The 22,941-nt window shown below is 43.2% G+C and overlaps 1 protein-coding gene across 2 annotated transcripts in view; it reads right to left on the reverse strand.

Moving 5' to 3' along the window:
* Positions 1–5,754: 5,754 nt before the first annotated feature.
* Positions 5,755–22,941, reverse strand: part of LOC118076675 (transducin-like enhancer protein 1) — a 77,748-nt gene continuing 60,561 nt past the window's right edge. For both annotated transcript variants that reach the window (XM_035099517.2, XM_035099516.2), the window contains exons 15-20: positions 19,077–19,326; positions 16,688–16,935; positions 8,733–8,880; positions 7,926–8,076; positions 6,911–6,987; positions 5,755–6,391 (exon numbers count right to left, since the gene is read on the reverse strand). In XM_035099517.2, coding sequence (XP_034955408.1) covers positions 6,284–6,391; positions 6,911–6,987; positions 7,926–8,076; positions 8,733–8,880; positions 16,688–16,935; positions 19,077–19,326 — 982 coding nt within the window. In that variant the 3' untranslated portion in view covers positions 5,755–6,283. The remainder of the gene's footprint in view (positions 6,392–6,910; positions 6,988–7,925; positions 8,077–8,732; positions 8,881–16,687; positions 16,936–19,076; positions 19,327–22,941) is intronic.

Consider the following 22,941-nt stretch of genomic DNA (forward strand, 5'->3'; position numbering starts at 1 on the left):
TCAGGGCAACTGATTAACATCTCTTCTGATTACACAGACAGTGTATTGGCAGCGCCTAACTTTTCTTCAATTGAAGCAAGTGACATAGAGAAATATGCATTTGAAATGGACAAGTAAAATCTTAATGTGCAATTTCTTCAATAATACATGCAGTACATTTGCAAATACTAATTTGACATTAAGGTTACTGTCATATTAAGCAGAAATACATGGCTGATTCATTAGGAGCAAGTAATTGAATGACAGCACTAATATAGAATTCATAAATATTAAAATAGTACATTAATTTTAAACCTAGCTTTGCAGTGAATACTTGGGCCAATAGATAAATTGGATAATTCAGAAAAATTAAGGGGAAGCTTGGAAGTTATCCAAAATATCTTGATGCAGTTAACCAAAAAATAAGAGTTATTAGCTTATCATAATTGCAGCCAATTTTTAAAGTAACAGAGTACTCCGCTGTGGATTGCTGCAAGGAAGTGGAACAAAGCGTGTGAAATGAACAGATGGATTTGATTTTAAACAAATTAAGCCCACTCCCTGGGATGTAACAAGTGATTTTGTAGTTTTCCATGTTATGGGTTAACTTCCCACTGTGACCTTCTCAGACTGCTTGCAAATCCCCCCCCCCTTGTCATTAAGCACAATCCTTGAAGGAGTACAAAGGCTTACTACTTCCCGTTGCAAAGCTACCATCTTCAGCCTCTATGTCTAGAAGGCCTGCTTCCTACAAGATCAAGCTCACATACAGCAAAACGAATATGCCTGTGAACACATAGTTTTCTATACAAGACAGAGTTCAAAGTAGGCTATCCATCTTGTGTAAACTGGCCTTGGGAGCACATCGAAAGCCCAGACACAATCAATTCAGTAATTAAGTTGTGAAACAATCTATTATCTTCAGCCATAGTACATTCTCAGAGAGAGAGAGAGAGAGAGAGAGAAGAGAGAGAGAGAGAGAGAGAGAGAGAGAGAGAGAGAGAGAGAGAGAGAGAGAGAGAGAGAGAGAGAAAGTTGATCATACCCCTTACTTAGGAAGGTTGATAACAGCTTACTATTTCTATCCCCCAGATAACTTTGGAATTGGGATGGGATACCTCTCCATGTTGGAATACGCATGTTGGGACGCAGGTGGCACTGTGGGTTAAATCACAGAGCCTAGGGCTTGCCGATCAGAAGGTCGGCGGTTCGAATCCCTGCAACGGGGTGAGCTCCCGTTGCTCGGTCCCAGCTCCTGCCAACCTAGCAGTTCAAAAGCACGTCAAAGTGCAAGTAGATAAATAGGTACCACTACAGCGGGAAGGTAAACGGCGTTTCCGTGTGCTGCTCTGGTTCACCAGAAGCGGCTTTGTCATGCTGGCCACATGACGTGGAAGCTGTACGCCGGCTCCCTCGGCCAATAATGCGAGATGAGCGCCGGAACCCTAGAGTCGGTCACGACTGGACCTAATGGTCAGGGGTCCCTTTACCTTTACCTTTACCTCTCCATGTTGGAATTGTAGGATTTTTTGAATAGTCAAGTTACTTTAGAGCCGGTCTAATGTAAATACTGTCTGTTTAAGAGAAACAGGTGCCGGTGTTTCTGTTAATTGCTCACAGGCGTGGGCTCTGCTTTTTGTATATAAGGCTCTGCCAGAAAGCCTTCTGTATCTCTTAGTTAGATCTTTTGGTTTGATTCATCTCTAAGTAGATCACTCTCTCAGTTGTTCTCAGTTTGAGAGATTCCTTAGTTGAATCTTAGTATGAGAGTTTCTTAGTTATAAAGCTAGTTTGCTGTTAATTCTCGGGTAGTTTAATGGGAGTTTTGTGGGAATTTTGTGGGAGGTTTGGAAAGTGGGTAGGTAACATTGCTAAGAGAGAAAGCATTTATCTTTAGTTTAAAGTCTCTTTAGAGTCAGTTTGTTTTTCAGTTAAAGAAACCCAACCGTTTGTATTTTCATCTGCATACTTTTACAAGTGTGCAGCTAGTAAGGGGTTTCATATAAGGGAGATAATTCCCTACGCTCTTGCTGGTGTTTTCTTAGCCAGGTCAACTTCTGACTGTGTATACTCTGCATGAAGCGTACTTTAAAGGGCCGCTGTAAAACTGGGATATATGATTTAGGTTAAGCATAGAAAGAGAGGACACATATTAAAAACAGTTGCCCTAATACAGAGGTAGGGAACATTTATCAGCCTAAAGGCTGCATTCACTCATGGGTAACCTTTCAGGGCCCACTTAGCAATGAGGGGGATGGTCAGGAATATACACCTCTCCATCCAGGCTAGTAAGAGGTATGATATCACAGTTCAAAGATGCATTCCTGCCTGGTAAAATGGCAAGAGGATGGTGATAAGCAGGCCCAGGCAGGGTATGGATGCTTTTAGCCCCAGGACTGGAGCACTATTGGAGATTCTGGTGCCAACATTTAACAAAACATGATTAAAGTAACAGGTCACTGTGCTATGTGTGCATCTCTGTTTCGTGGCCATTGTTTTATTTATTTACAGTATTTCTACCCTAGGTTTTTTATGACACCTCATCAAGGCAGCTAACAATCAATAAAAAGATGCAAATAAAGCAATAAAAACCAAAAGCTACTCAAGTCAGAAACAGCCACAGATTAAAAACAGCACCTATTAAAAGCTCACTGAAATCTAACAGCCTTCCCTGTCCTCTGAAAGGTGAGAATCCAGGCAGACCGCTCAGAGGAGACCGCTCTAAATTCCAATCTCTTGTGTCACCTGCCAAATATCAGACAGTGGAGAACTGTGCAAAGTGGATCATGGTGTCTGGGCATCTTTGTAGAGGTAAAGGAAATTCTTGGTATACTTTGGTCCCAAGCCACTGAGGGTTTTATAGGTCAAGACCAGTACTGTAAATTGTACCTGGAAACAGCTAGGTAACTAGTGTTTATCTACGTGATGCAAAAAAAGCTTGATGCTACCAGCAGTCTCTACACTACAAGGAAAATGGGGGAAGTTTTAGCCTTAAACTGAAAATTGCAGAGGAGAATCAGCCTCCTGGTGTCAACTATTACTGGTTGCTGTAAATCTACTTCAGGAGGGTCAAGCAGCATGTACACAAACTCATCTGAGAATGTGATAGACAGAATATTTTTTATTTTTTTAAAAAAAGATAGCCATATCATTGCATATTATGCTAAGCCTCATAACGGTATCTTTCTGGACCAAGCCATCAAAATAAAATGCTGCTGAAAGATCAGAGCAAGAACATATGGAATTCTGTGACAATTTGTAATGTCACAAGAAACTCCAATTCTGCAACAGAATTATGAATTATGCAAATTGGGCACGCTATATATTCACTTAATCTACCTAAGCACTCACTTACCAGCAGCCATATCCATTCCCAATTTCTGGGGGGGGAAATAGGGTTCTGTATATCTGCATATTCCTGTTTTTATTTATCCCGAGAGCCAGAGACATCACACTTAAAAAACACATGCCGTTGACTCTTTTCTAAGCCTTTAAGCACCTTGGTTTGCAAAACTTTCTGAAAAGCAAAGAAACCATGAAGTCCAAGAACAGTAGGGTGATGGGAGAAAGATTTGTTGTTGTTTAGTCGTGTCCGACTCTTCGTGACCCCATGGACCATAGCACGCCAGGCACTCCTGTCTTCCACTGCCTCCCACAGTTTGGTCAGACTCATGTTCGTAGCTTCGAGAACACTGTCCAACCATCTCATCCTCTGTCGTCCCCTTCTCCTAGTGCCCTCAATCTTTCCCAACATCAGGGTCTTGATACGATACATGACAGGACTTTGAATGGTTAAAAAGCATAATGTCGGAGCCTTATGCCCCAGAACCAAATGCTACAACCACACCTGCTCATTCACCCATGTTCATATAGCTGCGCATCTGATACGTGTTGATAGGTAGGAAACAATACTAAATTTAAAGGCCATCAAATGAGGCTATTGAGAATAGTTAACATTTTACATTCTGAAATCAGAGTTATATCTATTAGGCTACTACCATTCCATACTGCCATAAAATGCATTTGGTAGTATAAGCATATAAATTGAAAAGAAAACTAACGTCTCTTCAGGCACTAGATGCAAGAAAGGAAATGTGTTTCCAAATCAGGGCCGTTTTAAGGGTATCCAGCGCCGTGGTGCAAAAATCCCTCCAGCGCCCCGCCCCATTTCCCTCCCGGTGGGCAGGCTGGAAGGTGGCTCCTCCAGCAGAGAGGAGGCTCCTGGTGCGGCGCAGCATGGCGGAGGGCAGCAACCTGTTGCCGGGAGGCGCCGCGTCCAGCCTCACCTCTTCCTTGGCGCCCTCCAGAAGAACTTGGCGGTGTGGTGCCCTGTGCCACTAGCTCCTATGGGCAAGACGCCCATTCTTGAAAGTTGAGGGAGCCCCAGTGGACCTGTGCGTGGCTCTGTGTGTTATAACAGGAGGAACTGGAACGGGTTTCTCAGCTTACCTGAACGCCCCCCCCACCTCCGGTTTTGTTCCACCCACCTGCCCTGCTGCCAGTGGAGCAGGCTGCCGGGAAGGCTATTCCGCCACAGACTGCTGCTTCTGGCAGCAGGGCAGGAACTATTATTGGCCGTAGCTGATTTCTGAACCAGGAGATCTGAGGTCGTTTTGCTGAGGGACCTGCTGTGCTTGTGGTGGTGCTGGGGACACCTACATACCTACCAATGATGTGAAGGGTGTTGGAGGGGGGGGGACAAAAGGGACATTGATAGAGTTAAGCGAGGGGATATGTGTGTGGTTGGGGGTAGAGGGGGGAGGAGGCTTGGGAAGGAAGCTGCACGCCCGCCAGCCATACGGTTGATGGGTGCAGCTGGCGGGCATGCAGGAGGGAAAGGGGAGGCCGCTGGCAAAGCTGCGCAGCTCCCCCACTTGGTGGGGTGCCCCTCAGCGCCCAACGCCCAGGCGCGCCAGTAAACCCAAAGGGAAAGATGGCTCTGTTCCAAATGGGAAACTGTGTCTGTAGTTAATCCAATGTTGTGTTGATTTGGTTTCCAGGTGACATTTTTGCATCAATGTTGAGAAGTTGGCCAACGCACCAGAAAGCAAACCAGCAGGCAAATGCCCATGAAAGCTAACCTTAAAAAGCATAAAGAATTCCTTCACTTTCTAAGACTGCTAACCTGTACCACTTTCATAAAAGCAGATAGCCTGCACTTGGAAAATACTGTAATTCTTCCCTAAGCCCTTGACTCTGCTTCTTTCCTTGAAAGCAATGGAATGGCCCAGAAGGAGCAACGTATAGGGCTGCTCTTGTTTTTGTTTTGTTTTTTTTTGCTGCATAGTAGCAAACTGCCATGGGATACGAACCACCAGCTTGTTTACCGTAGCATTTCAATCCTTAAACATTCACTTACAATCGTTTTGAATAAACAATTCCTCAAAATTTAAAATCAGATATTTTCTGAATGTAAAAGTAATTGCTTTTCTATTTTCTGCAGTACAAATGTGAATTCTGAATCCAATCTGTTTGAAGAAAACTACTGTACTTGTAGTAAAATAAGCCTCAGAGCTCAACACAGAGTGTTGTGTCCAACTAAGTTTTACTCAAAGGAGACACACTGAAATTACTGTAATGGACTCAAATTTGTCATGCCTCTGAATTTCAATGGATCTTCTCTTGTTGGGACTAGTATCTGATGCACCCTAGAAAGACCGTATCAAATATTGCAAAAATTCTACTCTAGTTTGTTACAAAATTTAAACCATAAAATGATTTTTTTAAAAAAAATTACTTAAGGGGCATTGGGGTGGAGAGAGAAAAAAGAGACCATTTATTGATACTAAAGCCTTTACTGTATTAAACCAAATATATTTACAATTTATACAAATGTTTGATCTTCAACAAATAATACAAAAACCCATATCCCAAAAGGCAAAACCAGGAAACAAGTTGATCCAATATCACTGCTCTACACAAGACAAGAATGCAGGTGGAATTGCAAGTGCTGAAACATAATCCCGCATATTCAAGCAATGAGCATGATTTTTATGAGGTCATAAAGAGAAAAAAAACCAATCCAAAGGCTTCAACAATCTTCAGCAGACTCTGCTTTTAAAATCCATCAAAACTATGCTACATTAATCCATTTTGCCTTCTTGCTTCACATCGATCCAGGAGCTGGATACTGAAATGCTGCCTTCTGTTTAATACACGTTGAATAGTTTTGTGTGACATTGTGGGAATCAAGTTCTTCCTCTTTTTTCTTTTTTCTTTAATTAAGAAAGGTAAAATCTTTCTATGTCTACACATTAAGAATGTTTTGGCCCAGTTCAACTCATCATGTCTCCAACACAATTTCTCAGTAGATAACTTCATAGACAGTAGCTTTCTTGTCTCCAGAGCCGGTAACTATGTATTTATCATCCACGGAGATATCACAACTAAGTACAGAAGATGACTCTTTGGACTAGAAGAAAAAGAACAGAGTTATAGTATAAATGTACGCAGTATGAGTGCCGGCGTGTCCCTCTTGTTTGTTCTTTTCTAGAACATACCAAGTTCTGGTTTAAAAAGTCACTTGTGTTAAGATACATCACAGAACAGCATAACCCCTTGTCCACTTCCCTCAGCTCTTTGGTGAAAGTGTGAGACACAACTGTGAGTAAGACTGGTAATAATATATAATAATAATAATTTATTATTTATACCCCGCCCATCTGGCTGGGTTTCCCCAGCCACGCTGGGCGGCTTCCAACCGAATATTAAAACAGTACAGCATTAAACATTTAAAACTTCCCTAAACAGGGCCGCCTTCAGTTGTCTTCTAAAAGTAAAATAGTTACTTATTGCCTTGACATCTGCTGGGAGGGCATTCCACAGGACGGGTGCCACTACCAAGAAGGCCCTCTGCCCTCTATCTTTGTTCCTACACCTCACCCACCACCATGAGGTTCAAATCCCTTTCACAATATGCTGTTCTTCTTACCTGGAATATGCTTGCACCATAGGGGGTTCGCCAGGCATTTAGGAGGTTGTCTTTTCCAGTACTTACAAACCATTTGCCTGTAATGTGACCATCAATGAAAACACAGTCAAATAATTGACACCAACAGGCAGACTTGCATATTTATTTATTTTCATATCCTTTTGTATCTAAAAGCACTTTTATCATATGCCTTAAATGTTCCCCATGTTAACAGCTTTGCAGGTGGCGGGAGGGGGTGGGCTGTGAGAGATTGCACAAAGTCACTTTGCAGAAAACCAGTATAGCAGCCTGCTAAATCCAGCGGCCTGTCATTTTGACAAGCATTTGATGCATGGTTAACCAACACAGAGTGCCTGAAATCAGCCGCAGGGCATCCCCGAGCTCTCCTCATCCAGGACAAATCCACCTTTGTGGATTTATATAAATGATTTAACTAAAAAGACATAACCAGCTCAGTAAAGCAATGGGCATCATTCAAAACTCTTGATATTCCAATATTCTATAGCCTCACAACCTAAGCAAACTATGAGCCACCAGCTGCCTATGAAAGCTGCTTTGATGATATTGCCACTTTATAGGCATGAGCCAGCTCTCACTAACCTCCTGGGGGAGCTGGTAATAGGGTGTTGCCTTTATTTTACAGCTGTTCAACAAAATAAATGAAAGCATTCGGGTGCCTTGCCCTAAGACAGGGGTGGCCAACTTCCAAGAGACTGCGATCTACTCGCAGAGTTAAAGACTGGCAGTGATCTACCCCCTTTTAGGGGGTTCAGATCAAAGTTGTTGAGCTTTTTTGAGGAAGGAGAAAGGCCTGTTTCTTGGGGGGGTGCAGGGCAAAGGTTTTGAGCTTTTTTTTAGGGGAGCCAAACTTGTTGGGCTTCTTTGGGGGGGGAGCCATCTACCACAGACGTCCAGTGATCTACCTGTTGGACATGCCTGCCCTAAGGCCCTCAGCTCAGGTGTGATAGGCTTGTAGAAATACTGGTGACTTTGAGCTGCTCTTCTTCCAACTTACCACAATAAGCAAACTTGAGTGACAGCACACAGCTCTCATGCAAATGAAGCTGATATTTGTCTGGCTTATTTACATGCAGCACTTCCACATTGCTGCTCTCCATTCCCACAGCCAGCCATTCACCAGTGGGGCAATAGCCAAGGGAAAAAATCTTTAAAAGAGAGAGAAAGGACCCTTTATTTTTCTTGCAAATATTAGCAAGGAAGGAAGGAAACAAGAGACAATAAACTAAGGCTACAATCATAAACAACTTACCTGGGAGTAAGCCCCATTAAATTCAATAGGACTTATTTCTGACTATGCCATCACAAGTCATTTTGCATCTCTTTTACAACAAGAAATCATTGTTTGAGTCCAAATGGCAGCATTGAAGTTTATTAAATAAAAAAGGTGCATGCTAATTTTGCATTATGTGAAGCAATTGCACACATGCTGTGTGTCACCCTCTCGGTGTTCTGGGGCATTTCCACCTCCTTTGCTTTCACCACTCCATCCCAGGCAAAAATGCCAAACTGCATTCTTAGCAGAGTTCAGTGTTTTAAGATACCGTTTTATTCCAACATTGTCGGATTACCGCAATGGATGCTTCATTAACAATAACAGCTCTGCTCCACAGTAAATGCTTTGGCTGAAAGCAGCCTGAGACTATACCAGAAGCCTATGTGAATAATAAAAGCAGATGTGGTGCTGATAATTTTGCTAGTATTAATACTCTGACTTCGCTCTAAAGTTAATAACCAAGATAAGATGGAAGTTGTTAAGTACACTAGTCAGTGTCTGAAATTTGCAGTAAGGACTACTAGGCACCTGGGATGTGAAGTCATGCTGCTGTAGCTGCCGCCCTTCTCTCAAGTCCCAGGATCTTACAGTGTTGTCCAGGCCTCCCGTCCAGAGCTTGGTACCATCATTAGAAATGTCAATACAGCTGGCTCCATCTGTGTGGCCCTGGAATTGCCTGTTAAAACAAACCGGATTGAATAATGATTTCCTGCCAGAACTCAAGGTAAACACTGTTGTGTTGTTAGTTTTGGACTCTGTATGTGTGTCATCTCCTCCACATCACCTGATGTGTGGCAACCAGCGAGGCTGCTCCCTCCCCAACCTGACATAAAATACCGCACTGTACACAAAACTCTTTTGCAGGTGCCAAAGCACATGGAATGTGCCACTAATCGTCTAAACAGGAACTAAGTGAACATTAGCAGAGATTTTGGAAAAGGTAAGTTGACAGTTTGAAAAACTGTAATGTACTGTAATTCACGATGACGACACCTGGAAATAATAATAATAATAAAAAACCTTAACAGGCTCCTAGGCTAAACTCAAAGCACAGAGGACAAATTGCCTAAACAGAGGCAGCCAGTTATTTATAGGCTTTGTTTAAGCTGTGACTCAAGAACATAAAAAAAAATACTTCAGCTACATAAACAACATGCAGGAAGAGATCCAACAAACCTAATCTTTTTACTTGTGTTGGCTGAGCCTGCAAAATGATGCCCTTGGTAGCAAGCAGGTCGTGAGCAGCCGTCATTATTCAACAATGTTTTACATTTTAAATCTCGGCATTTGGAAATCCCTACTCTTGGTAACAGAGAGTCAAGCTTGAGCCTTCCTTAACCCCTAAACGGGAATGTTCTAAGGCGCCTGCCTGCCTTTTACCACCAGCAATTAGCTTCAGCTTCATGCTTTAAAAGCAAAAGAGGAAGGCGTAGAATGACTACCATGGGACACCCTATGAATCAACATGGCATGTCTGGAGCCATTGGTCTGAAAATTCAAGGAGTTATCAGCTCGTGCTCTCCTTTTATTTTCTCTTGACTTTTACCAACACAGGCAAGGGCAAGAAGTGAACCACAACAAATTGGCAACCAATACTTATTGCTCAGGAAGCCTGGCGAAAACTAAGCTGCTCCAGTCACAAGGTATGCAACAAGAGAGTAAGCAGAAGCTCTTTATTCCAGAAGCCCACATTAGGAAATTACCGCATGCTGCCTCCTTTGCTCAGGGAAATGACAGGTGAGCCAGTCTACCCCAAGCTTTCTCCATGTCTAGTATAGACATGTGGTTGCTTAGAAAGCCCTGTGTGAGCCAGGACCTAAATATGCAGAGTGCTTGAACACTGTGATGTCTTCTGTGAGATGCCCTCCTTTGGAGCTGTAGTTGGGCACCCTCTCAAGAAAGGGGTTGGTTCCCTTTCTTGGCAGTGCCACTTCTAGCTCGGACTTGCTGTGTGGTAACACAAGAGACAGCCTTTTTTATGGTGATGCCCTAGCTTTGGAGCGCTCTACCCTCTTAAGATACAACTGGCACTGTCCTTACTGAGATTCTGATAACAATTGAAGCTATTTGCCCAGACCTTTGTTGCGGTTTAGTGCCAGGATGGGCCTGCCTTTCTTAAATCATAATTGTATTATAGGGATGTGGAATGAAGAAGAGGAGGAGGAGGAGGAGGAGGAGGAGGAGGAGGAGGAGGAGGAGGAGGAGGAGGAGGAGGAGGAGGAGGGAGTATCGTAGTAGTACTAGTAGTAGTTTTGAATTGATATCCCGCTTTATCACTACCCAAAGGAGTCTCAAAGCAGCTAACAATCTCCTTTCCCCTCCTCCCCCACAACAAACACCCTGTGAGGTGGGTGGGGCTGAGAGACTTCAAATAAGTGTGACTAGCCCAAGGTCACCCAGCAGCTGCATGTGGAGGAGCGGAGACGCGAACCCGGTTCCCCAGATTACAAGTCTACCGCTCTTAACCACTACACCACACTGGCTCTCGTGTGTGGCCTTGCAGAGATTGGTGAACTATAACTCCCATTCTTCTCAACCAATGGCTATGCTGGACGGGGCTGATGGGTACTGGAGTCCAACAACCTATGGAGGGCAACAGGTTCACCATCTTTGTTATGTTGTGTTCATGAATTTGTGTTTTAAACTGCAACCCTCTCTCTAGAATTGCATTTACAATGAAGAGCAGGCAGAAAGTGTTTTAAAGATCTAAATGTCCCTTTATGTGCTCATGCTTTGGCAGGTTGCTAGGCTGTAGGTTCAGGCTGACAGTATCGGATCTGCTCTGCAGCTATAAGATGGGAATTTTAACTGTGGTGTTTTAGCTGCTCCCATTGATTTATGAATTAGATCTGATGGTTTAGGTTTAGTTTTTATGATACATAACTTACACATGTGGTCCAATGAAAGGCAGGGTAGAATTTTCAAAAGACATCCATTGATACATGCATTAAAGTGCCCAGTTATTCTCTATCTAGAGCTCACCATCCAGCAATTACCTTGGATTATTGTCCAAGAAAGCTCCATGACAGAATACATTCATTAATGCTCATCTATCTTCTCTTGCATGAACTCAGCCAACTAACACAATGTGATTGTGGTCCTATAGTGGCATTAGAGGCCAGTATGAAGGAAGTTAATCACGATCTACGTATGCCACTAACTTGGCCCAGCACTTTCATACCTCTTTCTAGAAAGTACAAGTACTCTATGCGTAAAACTGTTCAAACAACAGGGGATGTGAGCAGAAAGAACTACAAAGCCACTCCTGGAAGTCATTTCAGACATTACTTTTATCTCCATGCATCTTAAAAGTCAATTTTGCAAGGCTTGCATGCCTGACCATTCAAAAGTTAAATATATGGGAGTCTTGAACAGTGTGCTTTTCGCAGCTCTTTTCTCCGTTCTCAAAAGTAACATTTGAGATGGTCAAAGGCCTGGAAATGATGCCTTATGCCTTATGGGGAATGGCTTAGGGAGCTGGGTATGTTTAGCCTGGAGAAGAGAAAGTTAAGGGGTGATATGATAGCCATGTTCAAATATATAAAAGGATGTCATATAGAGGAGGGAGAAAGGTTGTTTTCTGCTGCTCCAGAGAAGCGGACACGGAGCAATGGATTCAAACTACAAGAAAGAAGATTCCACCTAAACATTAGAAAGAACTTCCTGACAGTAAGAGCTGTTCGGCAGTGGAATTTGCTGCCAAGGAGTCATATGTCAGGAATGCTTTGATGGTGTTTCCTGCTCGGCAGGGGGTTGGACTGGATGGCCCTTGTGGTCTCTTCCAACTCTATGATTCTATGATTTATAAAGTGATTGTGTAATGCTGTGGTTTATCCTTCCAGTGAACAAGCCTCACTGTCTGACAACAATGTGCACTTACTGAAAAGGTCCGGTCCACTATGCAATTAGCACAGTAAAGAAAGACTGAAAACCAGTTGGTGCCACAATTGCGGAGAGCAAAGCTAAGACAAACACAGATATCAAGGGAAATGTGCTGCTCTTTAGACACAAGGCAGAATTCCTCTCATGCCCCACTCCATGATACCTCGTGGATCACACACAAGCAGAAATTGCAATTAGGCATATAATCACCATCCAGATAATATAAGCATTTTTTAAATAAAGAAAATGAACTAACACTGAGCATACGACTTAGCAAGAGAGTGCTTCATTGTAGTTTTAGAAGCAAGATATTCAGCTGATCCAGTTTCCAGGAGTCAAGATTTCAGTACCCTGAAAAGCTCTTTGCCCTTTTCCATTACTAGCAAAAAGCAAGGGGGGGGGAATAAGCGGGGGCATGGAAAGCTGCTTGATTTGTATAAAGGCGACAGAGGTGGCAAGTTTTGGATTTACTTGAATTTTGAACTACCTTGCTGTAGAATTTTGACATTTTCTTTAAGTGCCATGTTCACACAGCCCAGTTCATAATTAAGATGACTCATTCATCCTGTAAGTGTCCAGAAATGCTAAGTAGCCAGACTCTGATGCTTTAAATAGCCACTCATTAGTATCAAGACAGGTGCAAATGTCGGCTGTGCTTGCTGAGATTTATTGTGGGCTGCTGCCAATTGAGTTGAGATGTATGAAAAGTCGGTCTTGTGGTCCACCAAACACTGTTGTATTATAAAGCTATTTTGAGCAGTTAAAAGTCACCGCCTTGCCAAGACATTCACATTGAGGTGTACGTACACATTCATTCTTTAATCCTGAAGGCCTGGAAGGAAATTACTTATGTGGACATTATGTTAATCACACTCCCTACCTTCCAAACCTGGAAGTGTTAGAGACTGCAAAAAGAAAAGTCACTTAGCCTCCGGGGGGGGGGGGGGCTGGTGAGAGAAGGCTGCCAGAAATATACTAGGAAAAGAACACACAGGATTTGTGAGCTAATTTCTAATTTTTATTTAAGATTTAAGAGCTGCCTTGTGCATTTGTACCTATACTGCCAATAGCTTTGGGATAGCTCAACATTAGTATAAGCATTAAACGGGTGTTGTTGTTTTAAAAAATACTGGTTACTGGCGGCAAAAGGGACTAGATGCCAAGAGACTGAGGCTGCAAACCACAAAGTTTCGGTTAGCTGGCTTCTACCTACAGCAGAAATGCTGAGGCCTTTTTCAAAGATATCCAGCTGGACAATGTAAGACTTATATCCTTGAATTCACACCAGGGGAACTGGAATAGTTTCTGAAAGAGTTCTGAAGTAGAAATCGGGTCCTCCCTAACCAGACCCTGTGTTGTGGGTGGGAGCGATTGGATGGCCACAACACTCTATTGGAGGTCCCTCGATGCTGGTTGCAATCAGACCAATGGGATGCCAGCAAATTTGTATCGAGGGACCTCTATTTAAGCCCGTGCACGTGTCCCTGAGCTTCCTCTTTTGGGCCAGTGCATTGGAACACCCGCTCACCTCTCCCTATATTTAGGGCTTGCACGCATGACCTTGCTATGCCGTCATGTGTCGTCTGTCATTGGGGCATGGCAGGAATCTTCCCAACTTGGCTGATTGGCTGGTGCCATTTGGGTTTCGCCTGCCGCGTAGCAAATCGTCACAACTTGCAAGGTTGCAGATAGGCGATGGGGTGGCAGAACGGTCTGACCATCCCTGTTTGATGGGTATTCCATTAAAGGAATCCAGGGACTCAATGGTTTGGTCAACCAAAGATTTGCACACTGTCATAAAAACTAAACTACAGTTTAATGCTGCACCTGCCAGCAGCACACAGCCAACCAGCTACATGCATTCTTAAGTGATCTGAGCTCTCAAAATGCATCATTTTATTGACTAAAAAAGGGTTAATCTCCTATTGCCAGAGTCAGTACTTTAGTATGTGTTTCCTACCTTATTTAACTGGATTTTAAAAGGAGTCGTTTTAAATTCTCAAGATATTCCATGATTATTATTATTTAAAAAGCAAAACAGAACATCAGGAATGTCTCAGTGATGCAGAGCAGGAATATAGCTAGCTGGTAGGGCTGAAGCTGATGAGTGTTGTGTGTTGCCCTGAGGAATATGGAACATGAAGTGGCATTATGTTCAGGAGGGGAACTAATAATAATAATAATAATAATAATAATAATAATAATAATAATAATATTTATACCCCGTCCATATGGCTGGTTTTCCCCAGCCACTCTGGGCTTCTTCCAACAAAACATTAAAATACAATAATCTATTAAACATTAAAAGCTTCCCTAAACAGGGCTGCCTTCAGATGTCTCCTAAAAGTCTGGTAGTTGTTTTTCTTTTTGACATCTGGTGGGAGGACGTTCCACAGGGCGGGTGCCACCACCAAGAAGGTATATATTTAATATATACTGTATATTAAAAAGCAGATAACTTAAAAGAGGTCAGATGGGAACATGTCAGGCAGGAACCCAACCTGAAAGAGCCCATTAGAAGACAACAAAAGTGACAAAGGAGCAGCCCATAATTTGAATATAATAGAAATAGGGGAGAAGTAGGGGGGCAGGGAGTACCATAATTTTGCTATAACATTGTCAACTGTCCCTGGTGGAAGCAAATTCAATTGGAAATTATTCAGTCTCTCATTATTTGCAGACATACCAAAGAACATTTTTTGTTCTTCTTTTCCCCTGATGCATGCTATGCCAAAAGCAATTGAGGGCAACCAGATAACCTGAAAATGAGCTATTAATATTCTGGCCATTCAGCATTTTCAGAGGGGTCTGCAGAGCACACCTGCCGTGCTTTGGGGAAGCAAAGATGGCAAGCAGCCAGTTTGGGGTTTTTTGTCTGTTTTTTTTTTTTTGAAAGCTAGAGATGTTGATTTGTGACTACATGTAAATAAACAACATTATCTAAATCCGAGCTAAGTGAGTGACTGCTGGAAACATGGCAGATGTTTCCAAATCTCCCATGAGTTTGTATCCTGAATGTGACTGGTCATGATGCCACCACACACATAACTAGATGTCAGGGATTGTTCTAGCAGTGAGCATTCCCTGACAATCACAGAAGAGAGGCACCCTGGCTCAGGCAGCATCCTAGAGCCCTTACTGCAACCTCAGACAGGATATCAGGGGGAGGGATCAGGGGAAGTGTCCAGCGGAGAGATGCCTCGCCCTTTTAAGTTCATGCCTGACTTAAGACATTCCAAGGTGCGCAGGCGCAAAGGGAGGAGGGCAGGAATCCCACGCTTACTATGCTGGGGGAGGAGCAGACGCCAGGCATTGGGAGAATCTTCGTCAGACTGATCGGACATGTATTCTTGATACTGAATCACATTGTAAATATCAGGCAAAATAAAAGCCTCAAAGACAGAATGGCTGTGGTACTAGTTTCTCAGAAGTAGCCAAACAAGGACCGTGACACTAGGCTTCTTCCATGCTCCAGAAATCTGGAAGAGCGGTTTGTGGAATGTGGGTATAGTGGAGGGGGAAAGGTACTGCACTGCACACTTAGCACTAAAACATAGAAGAATCTAAATTTTGCACCAAGAAAATCTCAATTCTCAAAAATTATGCAATGAAGAAATACTGCATAATTTATTCTACCATTTTTGCTAGTTTGCATAATTATTTGGATAGGCACGTGGAGCATTGAGCCCATTCATCTGCTGTTGAGAATCTTGTTCAGGCATTTTCCAGGCTCCTGGGTTTCAGTGTGCATTATTCACAAACTTTTGAGTATACACCCACAACCACAAGCACTAGAATCTGGTTATGTAAACAAACAAAAGAAAACCAAGGTTCCCTGGAGGCTGAATTCTCCATCCATATCCAAATTGTGCAGCTTGAAGATCCATGCATTTTGTTTCAGACACGTTTACAGCTGAGACAGCAGATGAGCACATGAAGCGGTGAAGTGATTCAGCAAGGAAAATGGCTAAGCACGTGTACAAACTTCTGAGCTAGGTGCAAAGGAAACAAGAAAGGAGGGCAACAGGACCCTTCCTGGCTTGCTAGTTGCCGTACAAAGGGAGATTCAGAAGCACAGCCTCCTGATTGCTGGAAGTAATTAGAATTTTATGTCTGCTGACCTCTGGAGTCATTCAGAGGTCCATCTCTGCCGGCTGCCCTTTCCCCGAACCACTTCTCTGGCTATGTTAAGGCTTCTGTAGCCACAATGGGTGTATTTGGTAGAGTTCTTGGCATTTGATGGCATCGGGACACCTCTAATGCACTAGTTCCTCCCTGAAAGGCTACAACTGCCCTGCCTTCAACTGAAATGGAACAGAATACAAGTGGTTGGTGACAGTGGCGGTGGGATCCAACAGAAGGAATGGGTAGGACAACAGGAACAAAAACAAAACCCAATTTGTCTGCAAACCCAGACAAATTTCATAGATCTCCTAGGAAAATCTTGCTGATTTTCTGCAATGGCCAGCCCACTCTGAACTGCTAATTTAGGCAATTTAGCACTTTCAGTCATGATGGTATAATACTGCCGCATGGTAACTGCACATACAAAAGGGGGGGGGGGGGAATGGAAGGAAATTGGCTGAAAAGCAGCAACTAACCTGACCAGAGTTTGATTGTGCAGATCCCAGACTGCAATGTTCCCATCGCTACAGCAGGAGAAGCAGACCTTGGAATCAGGGCTGATTGCCAGAGCATAGCAGGCAGGAGCCGAGGACGTCAACTCTGCTTTTATACGCGGAGTTGGAGCTGCCAGGTCCCAAATGGATAGCGTGCTGGCTTCCCCGCCGACAATCAGGGTGCATCCATCGGGGAGCAATTTACATGATCGAATGTAGTTATCTCTGTTCTGTGGACAGACAATGACATTAATATACAGTCTCTGCAATAATGCCAATGACATGTTTTCATCCGATAGCCAGACTTTAAGCACTGCAAGTTCTGAAGCTGAACCTCACTGGCCTGGCATGGACAATCATTCAAAGTTGCATCAGCTTCAGGGCTGAGCACTCTTCCTTTCACCCTGCAAAGGCTTTGGCATGAAGGTCTTGCTTTGTATTAAGTCAGAGCTCCCTGTTATGTCCTAGCCAAGGAACTCTGATTTAATGTTGTCAGCTAACACAAACCAGGGTAATAAGCCAGGAACATATCATCCTTCAGCTCAGAAGGAGAACTCCAGCTTAATACAAAGCAGGATTTTCATGCTGAAGTCGGCATACAATGGGTAGAGGGAATGTCGAAGGAGGAGCACTCAGCACCTACTTCATAAACCATGGTTTATGTAGCTTTACACAAACAGGGCATATAATTTCCAACCCACACAAGTCACTGCCAGTCCTGTCTTCTACTGTTCACATCTAAGCAGAGACAGCAGTTAAGAAAATTCAGTGAATTTCTCTCTTGAAAGCATAACTCTTTATATTGTTTTCAATATGAGCGATGGCAATTCTAGCATCTTATTGCACATTAAGTATAGCAAAAAGAACCCGATCCAAGATAAATGTTTGTTTGTTTTCTAAGAGTGTGGTGCAGTACTAAAGAAATCACTTTGGACAAAATCAGTGCGCCCTCTGTGGTTACGGAGGCTCTCTTTGATAATTAATATCCCAAGTTCCTAAAAATACCTGTTGCTGAAAAGCTTGGGGTGGGGGAATCAAGGAATAGAAAACCCCCTGGCTCCAGCTATCTCAGGTTTTAGTCCATAAATGCAGCAGTTGTCAAGATTCTCATTTTTAGTAGCCACATTAGAGTGATAAAAATTCTGAAGCAGCCAAGAGGATAAAACTAGTAACAAATCATGCAGTGCTAGTAAGGAGAAATCAATTATTTTTGTGTTTCTTTGTGCTACACTTCCCTTAATTCAACAGAGCCAAATTCTGTCATGGCAAGAGACTCTTCTCTTCTGACATTGATATTTGGTGTCAGGTAACATTGTGGCAGCAGAAAAAGACACATCAAGGGGACAATGAGTATAGGACTTGGCTTGAACACCCCCATTAAAAACTACCATCAACATTACTGCTTTCATACAGCTTTATGGAGTCAGATTCAACTCTCTGGTTCTGTTAGCAGAAGCCCATGCAAAGACTCCCACTAGGGCTGTTTTCCCCTTCCCCTGTGCAAACCCCACCCCCCCCCCCATGTCAGGAGAAGCTCCAGAACAGCATGCAAAGAGGAAAAACAGTCTTCAACCATGGAGCCTCCAACACAATAGTGTTCCAAAATGCACCTTGGGAGTAAGGCCTTTTAATCATATATTTATCAACCTTATGAAAGGTTCCTAAAATATCAATGATTAGAGTTAGGTATTTGGTACAAATGCCACATTTGTTAAGCCACTTCATCACCATTTTACATCTGGCAAACAGTTCAGCTTAGATCAGCCTGAGCAATCCTTTAACACAATCAGAGTTAAACTCTGGATTTGCTGACCCATAAGGGTTTCACTTCTTCACTGCCAGCTTTCTGGGGGTACAAAATGGTAAAGGCTGCAAAATGGGTGCCAAAATCAACAAGGGAAAATGAAGCAGCTGTAGAAGGTGGGCACTGGTTCTTGCAAGGCTTGAGAGCAAGATCCCAGTTCTATCTGCCATTGCCATGTAGAAGCAAAGCAGGGACGGCGAACCTTTCTTTGCCTGAAACTGCTTGCTCATCGGGGCAAACTTCAGGGGGCTACCTGGGCAGGGCCAAAGGCCAGAGTGGGTGAAACAATGAATGTAAATTTTATGTTTGTTCAGTAGGCTTGTTTATCCACCCACCCCTACCTCTCTGAGCTCCATCTAAGAAAGCAAGGTTCAAGGTCCAACAGGTATTTGATCCTTGGCAAGGTCCATTGTTTAGCTTTTATTACTTACTGTCTAAAACGTTTAACTTTCATCTTTTACTTAGGGGTCCTTTGAGGGGGTTCAGATGTTAGCTAATGACCTAGTTAAAATTCACCAGGTCCCTATATTTCAACACTGGACTCCCGTTTCTATAGGATAAACTTACCAGACAGTCCAGCTGAGAAACAGGACTCTTGTTGCCAGGCTGGCTGATATCCCAGACTTTGACACATCCCTTCCCACCAGTGTACACGTGCCTTGTTGGGTTGCTGATGGTGACGGCACACACCACTTCCCCGTGATTCAAGGTGTTGATCTGGCGAGCGTGCCGCGGTATCCCTGGTCCAATGAGAGCATCTGGGGGGAAAGGAACTGGCTGCATCTGACCGTCTGCAGTAACGTGAAATGAGTATGCTCTGTTTGGGATGAAAAGAAGGGGGGAGGGGGGAGCCCCAGGTCACATAGCCGGCCTGTTTCAGTTACTAAATCATAACTGTGTATCAGTTCACACTTGCAAGCAGGGTTTATGTTGTGGAACAGCTGCTCTCGCTCAAAGAAAGCTCATCACTCGCCCAATGCCGGTGACGTGGCTTCTTTCCACACAACCGCCACCTGGTTTGGGAAATAACCACGTGGGCACAGTTTTGATGCAATGTTGTATTTGCAAAGTGGAAATGTATTTTTAGTTCCTTGCCTCCCCCAGCAATTCACACATATCAGTTCCTGAGTTGCAAAACGCAAATCAACATGAACAGATGCCTAGGTTTATCTGGAGAAATGCTGCCATGACCTTCCCAAGGTGCGGCATCCGCCTGGCATGCAGAAGATCCCTGGGCTCCACCTCTGGCATATCTAGGTAGGGCTGGGAATGCACCTTGCCTGGAAGCCCTGGAGAGGCTCAGTCAGTCAGTGTAAACAACACTAAGCTAGATAGACCACTGGTTTGAAGCAGTAGAAGGCAGCTTCCCATGCTCTTGTGATCAGATTGAATAATGGCTTCGGTGCTTAAAGATTACTTATCGTGGCCCTACAACATCTCCCCTGCCCCCTGAAAAAAAGGTCCTTGGCCATTCAGTGATTCACAGCAGATGCCAACGCCAGCTGATTTATCGTAAGGCATGGCTATTCAAGGGGGAGAGAGAGGAATCATTCACTTGCTTAGAGGCCCGAAGCACATCCCATGAACCAAGAGAAGTAAAATAGGAAATCAAGTGCTCTCCTCATCCACCTTGTACTTTCACTTACTGCTAGTTTCCCATTTGCTAGAGTCTCTGTAGGGCTTAAAATATTGATTATGCAATTTAGTAAGTCCGCGCTCCCTTTTTTAAAGAAACAGAAGAAACTCAGCCAGGGACTTATCACCATCAACATATAACCGAAATTAGTTTCCCTCTCTCAACACGCTGCCTGAAGACTTCCGAACTACCTGCTCAAGTAAGACACATTGGCCCCATTCAAACCTAACAATTGCAGTTTAATCCATGGCCTATTAGACAGGTGGAGTGGTGATCTATGCACTCCCTCCTCCACAGTGGTACTGAAGCTGGGCACATAAAAGGATGAGAAGAGAGGGAGGGAAGATAGAGTGCCTGAGCACAAATCTCATTCTCAGTCTATGGTGTGTGGGGTCACACTAATAAACTATGGTTCATTAGACCAATATTGTTATATTGGAAGATCAACATGACCACATTCCATTTTCACAGTCCAGATATGCACAAGTTAGGAAGCTGTGATGACACAGATTACTACTTTGCATGGAGGTGAAATTACAAAAGGCTACACCAGAATAAACCACAACTACAACTAGATGGAAAGATGGAAATAAACTGGAAGTTTAGAAGGAAACTCTTTTGGAAAGAAAAGAGGCTACAGCCTCTGGGATCTCTTGCATGAAAAATAATTTGGGAAGCAGTACCTCAAAGAACAAAAGAGCAGTGATATGAGCTGGGGAAAAATGTAAGTGCTTTACTTTTCCATGTTCATAAATAGATGCCAACTGCTAATTCAATGCTAGGCAATCTTGAACAGTTTCAAAGTTTTTAGGTTTGCTTACTAAATAAAAGTAAAATAAACATGCTAAATTAGAGCACTCTCTAAGGCATCAGTAACCTTTCTAATGTTAACTGTACATGTTCCATGCAAACAATACTATGCAAATTAGCCTAATTTGCATTGCAAATTTTTCCAGTTCAAAATTTCTCCAGAAAACCCGTACCACTATACAGAAGGACACCTAACCTTATAGGTCAGCTTACAATTGTCCAAAGCCACTACGACTCTTATCCTATGCATGCTGACTTTTCACCTTTACCTTTTTATGCAAAGTTTCACTGTGTGCAAGTGTGTACAGGATTACTATGTAAAATGGCAAGCGGGAGAAAGGAGACTATATTTTTGAAAAGAAGCTTACAATATGTTTGGATGTTAATGCTATACATCAACACAGCAAGCATGACCCCCATGCTTCTAGCATTTGCATACATCATTAATGCCCAAAGTCAATCTCGGGATTTTAAAGACAAGTAGCCTTTAACAAGGGCCAGGCTATTTTTTAAAAAAAAGTTGTGGGCCTTACATTCTGTTAACATGTTGTCAGGTGGTAGAGAAGAAACAAGAAACAGGTTGTCCAGAGGGAGTTCTTTCAATAGCAGCAGAATGGAAAACTAGAGTGTGTTCCTAAGAGGCTGATTTTTAAAAACAAAAAAAACAAAAACCCAGCAACCAATTCTATTCTAATTGTCCTCAGCTTGTACAAAAATGCTATTTTCAGGAAAGACAGAACGAGCACACAAGGCTTTACAACAAACCCAAACATAAGGCAACACACAACTTGCTCTGGGTATGAAATAATAGAGCACCAGTCAGCTGAGACACGGAAGGAGTTGCAGTTATTTGTTTGGGAGGGGAATGGAAATCTCCCCCCTACTAAGAAGAGGATGCACAGCAAGGACGCTGCATCCCATTTACAAAATAAATTCAATGTGACATCTCGATTTGTGTGCCTGAAAGAAGCAAGCTTTTCAGACTGAAGCCGAAAACTCTCCTGCTGTCACTATGAATCTGTGGCAGACGGTGCATTATCTGTACTCCTACACCAGAAATTTTCAATAGACTTATCTATCACAGATAAGGATATGCCATCAGAAAGTTGCTATGGGTAACTGAAGGCATCCCGCTGCCTTGGGGTGATCAGGCGTAGCGTCAGCCTCGTTTCAAAGGCAAATAATGAAAGGAGATCAGCTCAGCACCTAGGATTTTCAAAGTTTATCTTGTCTATTTATATAGTACGCACAGGCTAAGATGGAAGCTGCGTCCAGCAAAGAGAAAGAGAGAAAGAACGAGAGAGAGAGAGAGAGAGAGAGAGAGAGGGAGGGAGGGAGGGAGGGAGGGAGGGAGGGAGGGAGTAGAACTAGGTATTATGGAGTATTGTTTTTAAATAAATAAATTCTAAGAAACATGGGCCAAACAATAACAGCCACTGGGTTATTGAACTGTTCAGGACACCAAAGGTCCTTAGCTTCATATTGCTGTTGGTTTTAGTTGTTTTTTTTAGCAAGCATGCAATTTAAACAATCACAAAAAAATTATCCTGCTCCGTGGAGCCTGGTCCATTAGAACAAGAGGGGCACTGCTCACCCTAAAGCCTCAAAGCCCCAACAATACAGCCCAGTCACTTCTCTGCTCTGTACATTCATATTTGATACAGTATCTCACATTACAAAACACTCTGGACAGGCTTCATCTCCTGTGCTGGCCAATCACATCTCTGGGCAGCACAGCCAATCACAATCACCTCCATGCCCCATTCCTGTCTCCAGGAGTGGAAAATTTCAATGGGAGTACCAGGGAACCCCTCTGAATTTCCATGTTGATTTTGTTTCTTTGGGAATGAACTCTCATCAATCCAAGTCCCTCAGAAACACGCTGGAAGTGCCACAGCATTGGGGCAGAGCTACGGGGAGCTTCCCCACCCAATCAGATGCATGTCTTTGCAAGCCTGTGTTCTATTCAATGCAATCCAAAATCAG

This window comes from Zootoca vivipara, chromosome 11, assembly GCF_963506605.1.
Source record: "Zootoca vivipara chromosome 11, rZooViv1.1, whole genome shotgun sequence".
Taxonomy (NCBI): Eukaryota; Metazoa; Chordata; class Lepidosauria; order Squamata; family Lacertidae; genus Zootoca; species Zootoca vivipara.